This window comes from Aethalodelphis obliquidens, unplaced genomic scaffold (assembly GCF_003676395.1).
Source record: "Aethalodelphis obliquidens isolate GAN/ISIS:26980383/991018 unplaced genomic scaffold, ASM367639v1 scaffold86, whole genome shotgun sequence".
NCBI lineage: Eukaryota > Metazoa > Chordata > Mammalia > Artiodactyla > Delphinidae > Aethalodelphis > Aethalodelphis obliquidens.
The window spans coordinates 5,902,386-5,919,030 of record NW_020838030.1 but is presented as its reverse complement, the minus strand read 5'-3'; the positions used below and the strand labels follow the sequence as shown (position 1 = coordinate 5,919,030).

Genomic DNA, 16,645 nt, shown 5'->3' with positions numbered 1-16,645 from the left:
GTCATTCCATACTCCTCGGGACCAAATCACCAGAAACTTGAACCAGTCCTGCTCTTGGTATGCGGGGCAAAAACAGAAGCCTTGCCCTTGCGCTTGGCATATTAACTGCACTTATCAAGCACAGGCTACGTGCCAGGCATCGTGCTACATAGTTTCTTCCTAATCTTTACGCAAGTCCTATTTTACAGATGAGTAAACTAAGGTTCAGAGGGATGAGGTAAAGTGCCACAGTGACATAGCTAATGTGATGAACATGAATTAAATGTTCAGGTCCCCGTCTTCCCTCTAAACCATTTCTCATCTATACCGAACATGTTTACAGGGTTCCAGGACTATGGGCCATGAACCTGTTGGTCACAGATGAATTGAGTTGGTACCCAGACATGCATTAACAATGCTGAATCACAGTAGTCAGAATTTGTCTCCCTTTTCAGTTCTTTCATCCTTTGGATTATATCCAGGAGGAAGTCTGCACCTGGTGCTAAAATGGCTTTAACACCTGGATCACCTGCCCAGTGTCACTTTGAACAGATGGAGAGTGGTCCTCAGGTTCAGAGCTTTAAAATGGCAAGAGTATTAGCTAGAATTGAATGTTGTTGTTTCATATTTATTGTATTTTTTATGGCTACCTCCTATTCGTTCAAAACAAACAACTTTTTATTGAAGCATAGTTGATTTGTAATGTATTAGTTTCAGGTGTACAGCAAAGTGATTCAGTTATACACACACACACACACGTGTGTGTAGATATATATTCTTTTTCAGATTCTTTTCTATTATAGGTTATTATAAGATATTGAATATAGTTTTCAGTGCTATACAGTACGCCCTTGTTGTTTACCTCTTTTATATACGATAGTATATATCTGTTAATCCCAAACTCCTAATTTATCCCTCCCCCCCGCCCTTCCCCTTTGGTAACCATAAATTTGTTTTCTATGTCTGTGGCTTAATTCCTATTTTTATACAGTTTAGGGATAAAGGTTTTTTTTAGGAAATAGGTTTTTTAAAAGTGATGAAGAAAAATTATAAATAAACAATCACACAGATGGTATACTGAGGATAGGATTTAGGAAGAAGGAAATAGGGCTTCATAAACACCTAGTACTTCATAATACCTGATCTCTGCAGCACTTTCCAATTTTCAGTATCTCTTATATAAATTACAACACTGGATTCTCACAACAACCCCATGAAGCTGGTAGGAATTACCCGTTTTAAAGATGATGCATTGAAAAACTTGAGGTTCAGAGAGCAGGAACTGCTCACCGTGGTCACACAGGCAGTGAAGAAAGCAGCCGGAGTTCAGGTTCAACTCCAGCATGTACGATGCTCCGCCAGCACTCTGCCGGCGCATCACGTCAAGGGCAAGAGCAGATGAAGGGCTCTTGCGAAGCAACGGGCCAAGGCCAGAAATGCCAAGGGAAGTCTGCAGAACTTGATGACTCTCCCGATTGGCCTGAGTTTTCACAAGTTCCCCGTGCTTGTATATATTCTATTTCATGGACAAGCCTGCGTTTGCTCCATTCTGGGTTTCTCTAGAGAAGTCTGACTCTCCTTCTAGTGAGTCCCCTTCCAGAAGGTTCAGAAACTGGTCCTCCCATCAGGGCAACATCTCCTACCTTCTGGGGCCCACTACAGAAGGGGTGACACAAACTAGAAATGGGCCCCTCAAAGAGGAAAAGCCAGCCTCCGCCCGGTAAGAAGAGCATTTCTTCCAGCAGTTGACTAAGGTTCAGACCGCAGGTCCAGGTGACTGGATGAGCAGGGATTCCATAAACGTGGGAGAACCAGTGGGTTTGGGTGGCAAAGGAGGTGAGTTGGCAGTTCCATCAGTCTATCCACAGAGAGTTTGCAGGAGCTGAACACACTCCTGGAAATGATGCCAAGAGCCAGAGGGAAGAGTTGAAGCCGTTTGAGCAGATTGATGCATAAGAGAGAAGCATCCTGAGAACCAAGGGGAGACCAGAGCCAGTGCTGGAACCTTGGAGGAGGGAGGGGAGCAAGTGAGGGGGGCGGAGAAGGGCTGCCCAGGCGGGTTGGGTGACCAGGGAAGGCTAGAATTCTGGAAACCACAGGAAACCAGGGTGGACCTTCTTCCAACTTGTCCTGCAGACAGCCGCCTCAAATGGAAGAGCTCTATCATGTGTTAGCTCTTACGGCACCAAGAAGCATTGCTCGAAGGCAAAACTGAAAGCGTTACCAAGGAAGCTATTGAAACCCATGTTTATTGAGGAGCTGCTACGTGCAAGGCACTGCCAAAGGCACTGGTGATAGAGGAATGAACTAGACACACAGGGACCCTGCCCCCATAGAACTTACGGCCCAGCAGGAAAGGATGACGTTAAAGAGTTACATCCATGATTAAATAATTACAATCATGATGGGTACCACAAAGGAGTACAAGATACAGCCTTTTCGAAGACCCTGTGATAGGGGTAGCTAAAGGACGAACAGGAGTGTGTTAGGCGAAGGGAGAGAGATGAGGAAGATGGTCCAAGCAGAGGGAACTGCATATGGGCTGGCTTAGAGGTATAGAGGAATTTGGCATCTTTTCTAGGGCATATGGTTAAATGAATAATTCTAAATTTACTCCAGAGATAATTTTCTGGAAAGGAACTTAGCTTCAGTATCTCTGATTTTACATATTCATTGTGTTCCATGACCTTCAAAGGTGGGACCTTGAAAAGTGGCAAAGTGAATGACCATCTGCTAATTTTTGCTTCATAAAAGTGAAAAACTTGGCCTAAACCCTCTCTAAGGTGTTTCCCTTTCTAAGAATCAGTGCTTTTCCTGTGTCAGGTTTTTATAAACGCTGAATTCAACTCTATAGAGTATGGACAACTAGTGCTTTATGTAGGGGGAAGATCAAGGAAAGGATGAAATATTTGAAAGTGTATTTAATGTTAGTTTTAATAGCAATAAAGAGAGAAGAGAGAAGTCATTTATAAGAAGGATACTTGATTTAAACCAAGAAAATGTCTCATGAAAAACACAAGTGCTTTCTTTCCATCAAGGCACCAGTGTTGGCTGAAGGAAACGTGCGTCTCAATGCTTCCCTTGTCCTATACGTTAACTGTGAGACTCCCAGCAGGAATCATTTATATAAGCAAAGCCTTCAGACATTTAATAACAGTGTTGTACATTTACACGCACATTTCCTTTTAAGATTTTAAGATTCAGATAGGCAAGATAAAAAATCCTCCAACTTGGTTTGCTAAGTGCCCGCCCCCGTTTCCAAAATTAACCCCAATAACAGTGCGTTATCCTTGGAAAGCTCAGTGATGCTGCAAGTTCAGAATTCAGATGCACACACCCCAAATTACATCCTTACAGGAAGCCGTTCTTGAGACATCAGGCCTCTAGAATCAGGAGAGTCGTAGGAAAACTGGAGAGAGATAATGAGTAAATATTGCCAGCCTCAAGCTCACAGTTTTACACTTGAGGAAGAGTCTACTAGGGGTCCAAACCTAAGAACCACGCAGCCAGTGAGGTTTTCACTTCCGAGGGTAACCTGGGGGCACCAAGCTTGCTCTCGTTTGGGAAAGGGGCGGGGGGGGGGGCGGTAAAGACTCCCTGCAAGGACTTTATTTTCTTTTATCTCAACTCCCCCGAGCTACTTCGTAAACCTGTAAATAAGATTCCCAGGAGGACCGGATAACTTCTGGCTCTGAGCAAGGGGCTTTACTTCCATCTCCCCCAAAGCTGGCAGGGCCTATCTAAGAAAGAAAAAAGACAACTCCAAGGAAAAAAAAAGATCGTGTCGGAGCCTCTGGAAACACTTAAGTTAGGCAAGAAATGCCAGGTCAGCTCCTGCCCTGTGGAAATCCCTTTCACAGCTGAAGAAACAGTGCGCATGCTCTGGGAAGCTGAGTGTCTCAAAAGGTCCATAAAAAATGTGGGGGGTTGGGCGGGGCGCGAGGCAGGAGGACCTCTCCTCACATTGACTAAGTAAGCAGCCAGAGACATGTTCAGATCATGGGCGGGCTTTTCTAGAAACGAGAGATTCTCAAAAAACGGGAGAGAAGGGTTTTGCCCCCTGGGCTGGTTTGATCTGTCTGTGCTTGGCGATGCGCTATGCACGGTACCCCGGGCAGCGTCTGCAGTTGGTTGAAAGGGAGCTAGAGTCAAAGGGAAATAAGAGTTCAGTCCTAAAAATCCTATCACCTGAGTCCAGCAGGGTCCCTCACACAGAGGATTTGTGGACCCGCTTTGGATACAACCACACGTAAACATCAGCTATCAGCGAGAAGCTGGCAGCCCAAGAGGCTGGGTTGCTTTCCGCCCTGCCAATAGAATGTTAAACAAAGGAGTCAGAGTCCTGGGCCGGGGCTGACAACTCCCTAGATTTTCCATAGCTGTCACACAGATCCAGCCCCCAGCCGTCAGCGACTGAATTTAGGATATGGGACTTTTTTGCCCCCCTCAGTACTGCTCTCTTTCGACGCGACCCCAGCCCCATCACCTGTGAAAGGAAATAAAAGATCCTCTGCGAATATTTCAAGGCTGCTCCCTTGCAAGGGCTCTGGCGGTGCCAGCCCTGCCACTTCAATTGGTTCACAGAATTGCTACAGCGATTCAGTCCAAACAGCCTTCCTGTCAGGCCTTTCCATGAGCTGCCAACCCTTGAAAAATGTCCTGATTTGAGTCTTGGTCGCCTCTTGGATTATTTTTTGATGAAAGTGCTAAAAACACAGAAGAGTCAAGTTATCGAAAAGGCAGACAGAAAGAAGGCAAAGAAAAAAGGGCTAGATAATCCCCTATCGCGGCTGCCTGAGCGTTCGGTGTCCGCACCGTCCTGCCAAGTGATGATGTGGTACGAGGCAGACATCACTAACAGACTGAGCCAAGCAGGCCAGATAGCTGAGGCAATCACGGCGGCAATCATTCGCTTTTCATCGGGGGGAACCTTCCAGGAGGCAGCCGGTTGCGCGTGGGGTCAGCTCTGGGGGTGCAGTGCGGTTTGAGAACCAGCCACCCCAAAGGCAGGGGGTCTGGGCATTCGTGCCTTTCTGGAACCAGCCTCAAATCAGTGAGGCTTGTCTGACAAGGGTTCGGGGAGGGGAGGCTGAAGCAGGGTCTTACACAGAGGAGGCTTTCATTTTATATCTCCCTGTCCACATATGGATTTGTTTTCCTACTTGGTTTTCATAGCCAGATTAACCCTTTTTGTTCACACATGATGCGAACCGTGGGGATCTCCGATCATTTCCTCCCCCGGAGGGGAACAGAACCAAATAAGTGATTACAACTATCAGAAATATTCTGTAAATGGTCGTATATGGTGGTCAGGAACTTAAGGGGGGAGGGGGGAGGGGACCTAGTCTAGGAAAATCAAGGAAGCAAGAAGAGGAACTGGATGGTGGTTTCTAGGACTTTCCTGGGACATGCTCATCGGGGAGCCTGAGTAGATGATTGGGACCCACTTCAGGGACAGCTGATGTGGGAGATACAGAAGCAGCAGGCTTCTCACCCCACAAAGGGTCTGGGCCCACCATGCTTCCTGTTCACCCTTCACGTGCTCTAGAGCATCCGTGAATTCAATGCTCCTTCCTGGCCACCCTGATTTTAACTTAATTGTACCTGTTAAACATGGATGTATTGAGAGAAAGGGGACAGTTCCTGGGGACATATCCAGAGAAAACTCTAATTCAAAAAATTAATGCAGCCCAATGTTTATAACAGCACTATTTACAATAGCCGAGACACAGAAGCAACCTAGGTGTCCACCGACAGAAGAATGTATAAAGAAGACGTGGTACATATATACAATGGAATACTACTCAGCCATAAAAAAGAATGAAATAATGCCATGTGCGGCAACATGAATGGACTTAGAGATTATCATATGAAATGAAGCAAGTCCAAAAGAGAAAGACAAATCATATGATATCACTTACGTGTAGAATCTAAAAAAGAATGATGCAAATGAACTTATTTACAAAACAGAAATAGAGTCACAGATATAGAAAACAAACTTGGGATTACCAAAGGGGAAGGGGGTGGGAGGGATAAATTAGGAGTTTGGGATTAGCAGGTACAAACTACTGTATATAAAGTAGATAAACAACAAGGTCCTACTGTATAGCACAGGGAACTATATTCAACTTAAAAAAAAAAAAAAAGGACAGCAAAGGAGAACATGGTATATCTTACCCCAAACCCAAATTCTCCTAGAGCTGAACCTGTACAAAGTATCTTGATGGACAAAACAAAACCCAGATGAAACACCATTTCTCACAGGAGTGAAAAGTGAAAAGTACTCTTGTTGGGCATTTGTTAACAACTTTCTTTGGGACACCAGACACTCCTAACACCCTGAGCTAAATCCATCAGACTTAACTCTTCCAACCACAGCCAGTCCATGGGATAAATTTCAACACACACATGTAATAGGAAAAATAATTGAGTCTCTACCCTAAAATACTAGCAACTCAGCCACTTCTGCAATCAGTTCGTCACCCACCCAATGTTTTCCTTTTCTGTCACTTTAAACAGGATTGGTCTTTAAAACCAGAAAGAAAAAAGAAAAAGTTTTCCATGCACAGAATTCTAAGCACTAGATCAGTAGGGCTCATCTGAATTTGTTTAGTCTATGCATTTTTATCCTCATTGCACAACTTAGGAAAAGAGAGTCTCTTTTCCTAATTGGAGAGATTTCTTCACATCCGTGCTTGTCCAGACAGAGGAAGAGAAGTTCCCAAGCAGCAAACGTGGGGAGAAACAGTAGATTTGGACACACACACACACACACACACACACACACACACACACACACACTCTGCCCCCAGATATGACCTCTAATGTAGACGAGGATGTTGCTTCTGCTTCTGGGACTCACTGTGGTTTTAGGGGGCACTTTATCCAAACCTGTCTCCGTGGTGACTTACACGTCATCCTAGAGAGCGTGGGTCAGACGGCGCAGGATGGAAATTTGGAAAAGGGGAGAGACTGCCAGCATTCGGTTGTGCACACTCTTGTCTGTGGCTACCATGTTCTGAGCCAGTCCTCTTAAGGTGGAGGGAATAAAAGACAGAACCCGCCAGGGTCTGGGCTACACATCCCAGTCTTTCCTCTCCTATTTGGGGAAACAGGGTTCTCTTGGCCAAGACCTGAAGCCATGGCCAGGTTGCGCTCCTCCATCTGGCACGACCCCTCAGCCCCTGCTTTGGCCCCGGGTGGGCAGGGGGAGGACCACCCCTGACCTCAAGCCTGGTAGAGGGTCTCAGGATCCGTGAGAGCCCCCGAGGGGCTTCAGGCAGCCAGTGAAATTTAAAGGAAGAGGAAGGGTGTGGTTTCCTTTCTGCGTGGCTGTTAAGAAAGTTACTGCATTTGGCAAGGAAGCCTGGGAGGCAGGCCTGTGCCAGGGCAGATGGGACCAAAATGAAAGGACAACAATAAAATTCAGGCGGCCTGTAAAAACTCACATTGGAGGGGGTGGTGGTCTGCGAGTGGAGTCTGGGAGGGGGAGACATTAAGCTAAGGATCTGAGAGCCTTCAAGTCCACGCTGGACAGCTGAGGGCCCAGTGGTGAGGCCTGGATGTTCCCAAACTTGTCTTCACTTTAAAATCCCCTGGGGAACTTCCAAAAACGCCTACAGCCCGTGGTCCATCCCCAGAGATTGCAGCTAAACTGCTCTGGGATTCAGCCTAGGCTTGGGAAGTGCGAAAAGATCCCCAGGTGATTCTAATGGGCAGACGAGTCTGGGAACCACTGATGGAGTCTCTGGCTACTCAAAGTGTGGTCCCCAGACCAGCAGCATTGGCTTCTTCTGGGAGGTCAGGAGTACTACGGAATATCAGGCTCCCCCCGGACTTGCTAGACTAGAATCTGCACACTAGCCAGATGCCAGGTGATCTGTATGCTAATCAGAGTGTCTGATTCACTTGCGGAGCGCTGCTTCACACACACACACACACACACACACACACACACACACACACACACACACACACACACACACACAGACTAGGTCAGATCCTTCTCCTTCCTGGCGTGGATTGCATTTGTAATTGTATATCTATGTGAGTTATTACGGAAGTCAGTGTACGGGCCCCAAAATATCTAGAAAAGGTTTCTTAACATTGCCTATAGTGCACGGGTTAAATTAAAATGTAAACTTCAGAGTTTCAGTGAGTAACAGCTCCCTGGCCTGGTCCTATGCATTCGTGACCAGCCGTCATTTCAGGCCTCCAGTGCAGGGCAGATAAACTAGGTGAAGCCAGGGCCTGGCTTTCTCCCCCATAGGCACTGCCCGTGGTTCTGATTCTCCTTCTCCTCTGGCTGCCACCTCTCCCACTGAAGCCTGTCTGTTGCCTTGAACATCTGCACTTTATTTAGCAGAACAGGGTTAATTGGTAGAAATCCTGGAACCAAGGTGAGCATGACCTTGTCCTACCGCCCTTGCCCCTAACCCTTCCAGGACCTCCCATCCCTCCAGAAGCACTGCCCATCCCCTTGGACCCAAGTGGCCCGAGGCCCGAGTCAAGGCTAGGCTCGTGGGAGGCTGTCTGGGGTCTGGAGACGCCCAGTGTGGTAATAAGTCACAGGACCTAGATTCCAAAGGCATGAGTGTGAAGCATGGCCTGAGCGTTGTACCCTATCAGTTCTGTGAGCCTGTTTTCCTCCTGAGGCAAATGCAAGATACTGACATCCTAGGGTTGTTGTGAAAACCAAGTGAGATAAGGGATGTGAATACACTCTGTGAACTCTAAAGTGCTGTACCTGTGGTGGAAGGTGCCACAGCACAGGAGATGAGAGCATAGCAAGGAAGTAACACCTGCATGGTTTCACTTCCTGGCTCCATCACTTCCTGGCTATTGGATCTCGAAGCAGAGGCATAACCTCTCTGGGCCTGTTTCCTCGCCTGAAAATGAGGTTACTAAAAGTGCCTCTCTGGTGGGTTCATCAAGAAGCTTAAATTAAATATTATGAAAATGCTTGGTGTACGCCCCGCACATAAGATGTACTCAATCAATGTTAGCTACAATCATGACCCTTAAGAAAGACAAAACAGTTTTGCTTAAAGTTATAATACAAATAAGGACAGACTAAGGAGACCGCCTTTCCCCAGAGGGGCTCCAGTCCAGGCCATTCTGAAGAGGCAAGGTGCTTCTCCTCCCTCAGACTCACGGGCCTACGTCACCTGCTGACTGGGAATAATGACTATACCTCACAGGGGTGTCATCACTGTTAAGGAAGAGGTCTCTACACCTTCTCTCCTGGGACCCCGGGGGAAAAGGGACGTTTTTAAGTAACAAAGCACATTGACCAGTAACACAGGTATGCTTATAGAGTTTACCTGTAAAAGACAAGTCAGAATACCTGGCTCGGAAGAGAATTTAGTGTCAGTTCAGAACGCCCCAGCTCGAAAAGCAAACCCACGGGTAGTCAGGAGGGCATGGGATGGTGTTAAGATACAGTTTTCAAGAGGTAAAAGCATGATTCTTGTGCAGCTATAAAATGAAACGTGGCAAAGATTATATTCGACTCATTATGTAATGAAGGAACCAGTAAGCTATTTAGAGCAGTTCAGAAAGCATTTGAAGAGTTAGGGGTTCCTAGGCAATCTAATGTTAGGACAAGATTGATAGGTTAGGTATATAACTAGTTAATGTCCTACAGGACCATCAACCGTAACCCTTGGGGTCGTCTTTTTCAAAAGGACAGAAACTATTCGTATTGATATCTCTACTGGACAAAAACCTACATGTTAACATGGAACTTCACCGAGTCTAAGGATAGCAAGAAGTAAATTTCTCTAGATAATCCCTGCAGGGATGGGGTGGGGTGGAGAAAATGGCATATTGCCACCATATGACATTGAAGGGTGTGCCGCCCACCTTTCTGCCTTCCATCCGAGTTTTGGACTTTTTTTTTTTAAACAATAGTAAATACTTACCTCACTTTACAAACAACCTTTCTCTTACATGATGCTTACAACAGCCCTACTGAGGCAAAAAGGGCAGAGAAAACTCATTTCCAGAGGAGAAAACTGAGTTACACGAGGAGAGAGAGAAGCTGGGCTTGGAGGAGAATCCCGTCTTCTAATTCCGAGTCTCATGCTCGTCCTGAAACTCCATCTCACCCTTGCCCTTCTCTGCTCCCCTTCGTTTCAGCCCCCCATTGCTCTCGGTGGCACTGTTCCCCTCTCAGACTTCCCTTGGGGTTCACTGAAGGTAAATGCTCGAGGAGGGAGGAGACCCTGCCACTCCCCACCCTTTGTATCCCAGGGGCTTCTGGTCTCATCCACGTCCTTTTAAGTCCCCGACACCATTCAGTTCCACAGCATTAGAGGAACCACACATCCTACTACCCCGAGCCAAAGAAAGTTGTTCAAACACTTTACCCTCCCCTCGGGAAAAAGGAGCGCTTGTCTTCTCAGCTGCTGTGAGCCACTTTGCCGTCGTTCATCTGAGACGGCATCCACATCAGAGAGACCCACTGTTTACAAACCGGAATATCTCATTGGAAACACCTGTTCTGGTTGACGTCTTCCCTTCCTCGATAAACAGGATGGTCATTTTCTGTATCAGGGAGAGCTGGGTCTGTCTGCCTCCTTGGTGAATGGCACGTAGCGGACAAATGTCTGTTTATTGTGTTAAACTGTCAGCCAGGAGACCGGCAGCAAGTGTGGCCTGAGGGCCCAAATCGGTTTCTTCCTCGCAAGGCCATTTAGTTTTCTCACCCACGGACTTCTGCTGTCATGGAAACTGTCCCACTAGCAGGATAGAGACTCAGCCCAACCCTGCTTCCTGCATCCAGTGAGAGAGGCAACATTTATAATCATGAAACAAAGTAGACAATAAGAAAGTATATGGGGTGTGCGGTTAGAAAAGTAGTTCCTCTGAAGTTGCCTAGAACTCTGAAGCTGGGAAAAAAAATTTTTTTGAGAACATCTGATTCAGAGTATGTTTATAAGAGGTATACTGACAACAGCAAACACTCGGTGCATAATAAGTGCATGCTAAGCCCTTTCCGTGCGGCAGCCCATTGAACCCTCTCAGTGACTCCAGGGGGCAGGGTGGTTCTTACTGGCCCCATGACACACATGAAGAAACAGACTCCACGAATCACTCACTGGCCCAAGTCCAACAGAAGAAAGGGACAGAACTGGGACGAAAATGCACACCTCTGACTCTGAAGCCTGGACCTCTTGACTTGAAACAGTTGCCTTCTCCTATCTCTCTTGCCTCTGTCATAAGCTAGCTCTTGGAAGGCGCTGGACGCCCCGGTCCATCCAGCGTCCACCATTTTTATTTGATCATATAATCCTTCCCACCTCCGCCATAAGCCACTTTGTAAGAGCCCACAGAACGAGGATTCCACGCAACAGGATATGGGCCACCCCGATCCAGGCCGGTTTTCTCATTTCCCAGAGGACCACCTTGGGCTGGGCAGGGAAACGACTCGCCTCTAGCTGCACAGCTAATAAATGTCAGAGTTGACACCATAGAGCCAGCGCCCCGACCCACGGGCCCGAGCTCGGCTGTACTGGGCCGCCTTGCATCTAAACCAAACCCTGAGCCAGCAGTTCAGCTCTCCTGGCCAAGCATCAGGACTAATCCCCTTGTAGGCTGGCTGTTAAATCCGACAGTCGTTAGAACAGTGCTCCAGTGGGCGGGGTGATTTGCCACTTAGGAAATTCTCCCGCATAGCTCTTCTGTTTCAGGCTTTGCTGCCTCCGGGTAAACCTAAAACCATCCAGTGATGAAGTCTGATTCATACATCATACACCTCCCCGCAAAACTTCAAATCATTTAAACGTGAAGTGTTATGGGATCGTTGTATTTCAGCTAGTAGAATCCAACGTGTCAGGAACAACAGGCAAGGTTTTCTATGCCAACAGCTTTAGGGAGCAAAGCATTCCACCCACGAATGAAAGTTCCCCAGCTCAGACCGAGACGGTGGTGAGCATCATCTTGGTTTTCCATTTTAACATGACTCTAGCACTGAATAGGCACAAATAGAAACATGCATCCCTTCAAATACGTGCCACATGGCTCTTACTGCCAAGGCTGTGAAGGTGTATTAGACAGAACAGTGAAGTGTCTGAGGACGTGGTATAAACAGCAGTCACCACGCAGGAGGTGTGGAGCTGGGTATTATCGCGGGAAGACTTGGGCGGGAGAAGAGAAATATTGTGAAGGATAACTGTTTCTTCCTATGTCCTTCTTTGAATTCTGATACTAGCAATGAGGACGGCCTCACGACTTGTCTTCTCCCCACTTACAAGCAGAGAGAGTAGAGGTGTCATGCCCCACAGAGCATGCTCAGATCGTGACACCCTACCCACCCAGCCCTTTTGTACCCTTCTGCCCTTGCGTACCTCCTCCTTCTGCTAGGACCTCCTTCTCCTCCTTTTCTGCCCGCTCACCATGCACAGCCCCAATCCTGAGTCACCGCCTCTGAGAAGCCTCTCTGGAATTCCCATTCGGGTTAACACCTTCCTCTGTGCTCCTAAAGTCTGTGTGCAAGATAATAGCAACTACCATTTGTAGTGGCTAAGGTGACTGGGCACATTACATGCGTTATCTCTGTACCCATTTGACAGGTAAAGAAACTGAGGCTCAGTTTGTCCAAGGCCACACGGCTGTTAAGTCACGAAGCTGGGTGTGGAATCCAGGTCTCTCAGGCTCCAAAGTCCATGTCTTTCTACTACACAACAGGCAGCTGTCCTTGCCTCAAACTAATCCCTTCCCAGGAAAGGGGATAAGTATGTGTTTCTCCATCTCCCCCTAGACTGTGTATTCCTCTAGGGCACCGCGAGTCTTACCATGTATCCCTGTGCCTGGCACATAGCAGATGCTAAATAAATGGTTAAATGAATCAATAGTTTGTTGAATGAGAAGCTTATCCCTTTATCCCACAAGTTGATGGAACACTGCTTCTGATAAAATCCTAGTACCTGTGGTTCCCATCCCAAGTCAGCACCACCCCCAGTGGAGAGTCAGGTCAGTTTCTCAGCTGGCAGATCCACATACTAACCCACCGCTTCTCCAAGTTTCATGTCCTATGAATCTCCTGGGAATTGTGTTAAAGTGCAGGTTCGAATTCGAAAGGGCTGAGACCCTCCTGGGTGGGGCGTTTCCTGCAGGCTTCTGGTGATGCTGCTGGTTCGAAGACCCCATCTGAGAGCCAGCCGGGTCTAAATACATCAGCAAGCAGCAGCCGTGCACTTTGGTTACCTGGGGCTGGTAATGAACAATAAAACCTGTCTCATGCGTTGCGCTCCTCCCAAAAGACGACCGGATTTCAAATGCTCCTGATTTTCCGTGATTTAGCAAAATATTTAAGCTATGCTTTGAGCTGTAAACATCTGGCAGCATGAACCTTTGTTTGTGCCTGTAGCTTTGGTATAATCACACCCTATCAATAAGTCACAAAGAAATGAGAGACAGGAGGCACTCACTGGAAGATTCCATTCCAGTGACAAGTGGATCAGGGGAGCGGGTGAGGGTTGGGGAAGGCGCGATGAGCCCCAGGGCATTTCTGCTGGGAAAGTTCCACCCTTCCACACTTGCCTAACCCATGGCCACTTTCCCGACTGGTCTCCTCCATTCCTGGTAAACAGTAAAGTGATGGCTTATTCATCTCGAGACCTTTGAACCCCACACAATCGCTTTGCTGGCATGCCAAGTCTTTAGAGGTCAAGCATCCCTGGTCCAAGACGTTTGGAAGGAAAACACCCTCTTTTCTGTCTCCTTTTCCAGATGTCCCTGGGCCAGCAGCAGTCAGCAAGAGGTGTGCCTTGTCTGAGATGCAAGGGGACGTGTTCGGGCTTCGAGCCACATTCATGGAGGTAACGGAGCTTGTCAGGAGAGGCTCTGCCTGCCTTCATTTCTTGGCTGTCCTTTCTGGGAACCCTGGTCATTCTCTGATGGGACTGCTTAGGATGCATGTGTTGCTGGTGGACTGGCTCCGGGGTGAATGCCTTCTTGCTTGGCTTAATTCAGAAATGACAGAAAAGCCCTTGAGGGGCCAAGATGAAGGAGGAGTTCAGGGCTTTATAAACCATTTCCAGGTGGAGGCTGCCAAGCTCAGCCCGGTGAGGATGCTCTGGGAAGCGGTGGACAGTCGTTAGCTGGTGCCTGGTCCACGCTGGGTAGACCTGTCTGTCCTGGGGTTTGGGGTATGGGCTTCATCTCCCCCTCCTGCACCATCATCCCCCTGGGGTTCTGACCAAAGAGTGCCCCTGGGACAGAAATAAAAATCACTGTGTCCACAGTGCTTAAAAACCAGGACCTGGTATTCACATCCAAGGCAGGAGGGCTGTGAGATCCAGCTGGACTTGGACTCACGGCGCTGTTCTTTTTGTTTTCATTGAGGACTCTGAAAACAAGAGGTAGGGCTGCCGCTCTGCACAGTCCCCGGGCACTATTCACATCAGCATCTGTGTGGACCGTGTGCCCTGGAGGTGTGCAGGGCACAGCCTGCGGGACCATCCCTGCAGCCCTGGGAGAGAGGCTAAGCCCTGTGGGCACGAGAGCTAAAAAGGAGCTTTTGTCTCCACTGCCAGAGGGTTGCCTTGGGCACTCAGTGGAAGAACAAAATTGGGGAGATGTTTGTCTCAGAGAAGTTGATTTCCGCTGTGAGACAGCAGTTACCAAAAATGCTTACTGAGCTGAGCTAAGTCTTTTCTACTTAAATGCTAAAATAACCCTAAGCAGGAGGTACTAGTATGTCCACTTTACAGATGAGGAAACTGAGGGTGGGTAATGGGGGAACGGCTACCAGAGGGCAGAATTCGGACTCGGGTCTGTAGGAAGCCCCATCCCACACTGTCAACCATTCTGCATGCAGTACTGCGGTCCAAGTACAAGATTGTTCCTTGACGCTATTCCCAGGCAGTCCCCACTTCGGAGGAGCTCATATGGTCTTCTGGACGCCAGGGACCGTCAAGGTCATCCAATCCCAACACCCGTCCCCTGCACAAATTCCTCCCACAGCTAGGATGTCCTTCCAGGACGAAGAGCTCCCCACGCATCTATTTTGGCCACTTGAGCTCTTTCTGGCCTTGAAAAGAGGCTGCCTCCCTATCGTTTCACCCCGTTGGTCCTGAATCTGCCACCAGGGTGTCAGAGAACAAGGCTGGCCCCTCATCAGCTCTCTGAAGACAAGCAAGGATGCCTCCCTCAAGAGTTCTTGGAGCCCCGAGGGATAACGTTCCCTAAATGCACACGTGGCGTCAGTGCAGTAATGTTTCCATTCTCTCAAGGACCACAGTCCCGCGCTGCTATCTGGCATCTGAAAATGGGTGTTTGATATATTTTGTCTGGTTTCCTAGTTGTTTATGGCAGGAGGGCAGTTCTGGACACTGTTCCTCTCGGCTAGGAGCAGAAGCCTCTCAGCATTGTTTTCATCCCACTTCCTCATCATCCTACAAGTTCTTTGAACGTCAAGCGAACTTGTCCTTGAGAAACACAGACTGCAGCTTTTAGGTCCTGCCCATCCAGTGTCACCTTGGAACAACCTTAATAGGGACCTAAATTTCAGGCTTCGTGGAGCAGTGAGGTCGCAGAGCCTTAGCAGGGAAACCGTGTCAAACCGTTTTTATGCTTCAGTTCTCATGTTCTCAATAGTTTGAAAGATATTTAAAGGGTCAGAGTGGCAGCCAGTCTGGTTTCATGGGAAAGTTTCCTAACTAATAATCACAGGACAGAATTCATGTGCTGACTCTGCTTGAATAAGACACTTCCCTTCTCTAAGCCTCAGATTTCCCATCTGAAAAATGGGAAGCTTGGAGCTGGTGGGCCCTAGGATCCCCTTCCAGCTTTACAATTCCATAGTTTCAGGCAAACTGTCTGGAATTCAATTACGGATTCACATGGTTGGTAGAATTAGAATGGTCTTCATATTTGCAGCACAGAATAAGTAGAATTACTTAGAGAGGAGGGTACAGAGTGAAGACAAAAGCAGACTTTCAGAACAAACATGTCACGGAAACGGAAGGGGAGGTCCCCCCAGCAGCCTCCAGCATCCCGCTTTCCAAATGGCCGTGCCGGACTCCCTGCCCGCAGGGGCCAACCTCACAGGATGCTGAGCTACGGTACACGGCGGAGGGAAGCGGGCCTCCGGAAGGCCAAGCTTTCCAGAGAGCCCAGGGCACGGCTTCTCCCTCGCATGCAGAGACTTACCATCATCATCGTCGTCATCATTCTAATAGCTTTATGTTTTAAAGGCGCACCAATTTCAGTGAGCAGAGGGAAAAACCCTGATCTGAGGGAAGCAGGGGACATACTATGAAAAATGGAAGGGAGACCACTGGCTCTGCAAATTACAAAATTTTACACCCTTTGGGGGTCTCTCTGGATAGATTCCCCCAATCTCCTCATCGCGGCACCCCTTTGATGTTAATTCTGCTCCTCTCACCAGGGTCAGGATCTTCATAGATGGCGGCGCAGTAATACAATAGCTGGGCTTCCTGTGCTCTTGGAGGGACAACCTATAGAAAGTCAGCCTGAGGTGCCTAAGTTCCTGAAAGGGACATACTCATGCCTCTCGCGCTTTGGGGTGCGTGAGAATCCCCTCTGGAACAGGGTCACGAGTGCCCGGGCCCAGATCGCACTCCAGACGCGTGTATCTAACTGGCGGGGGCCGAGCGGGGCATCCCCAAGTTAACACAGCTCCCCAGGTGATTTGGGT

General features: G+C 48.1%; 1 protein-coding gene across 4 annotated transcripts in view; it reads left to right on the top strand.

Moving 5' to 3' along the window:
- Positions 1-16,645, top strand: part of LMCD1 (LIM and cysteine rich domains 1) — a 57,607-nt gene that overhangs the window by 15,144 nt on the left and 25,818 nt on the right. For 3 of the 4 annotated variants that reach the window (XM_027093918.1, XM_027093920.1, XM_027093921.1), the window contains exon 2: positions 13,714-13,802. In XM_027093918.1, the coding sequence (XP_026949719.1) occupies positions 13,714-13,802 (89 nt within the window). Of the gene's footprint in view, positions 1-13,711; positions 13,803-16,645 lie in introns of those variants that run through there. The other variant, XM_027093919.1, reaches the window with a different exon arrangement.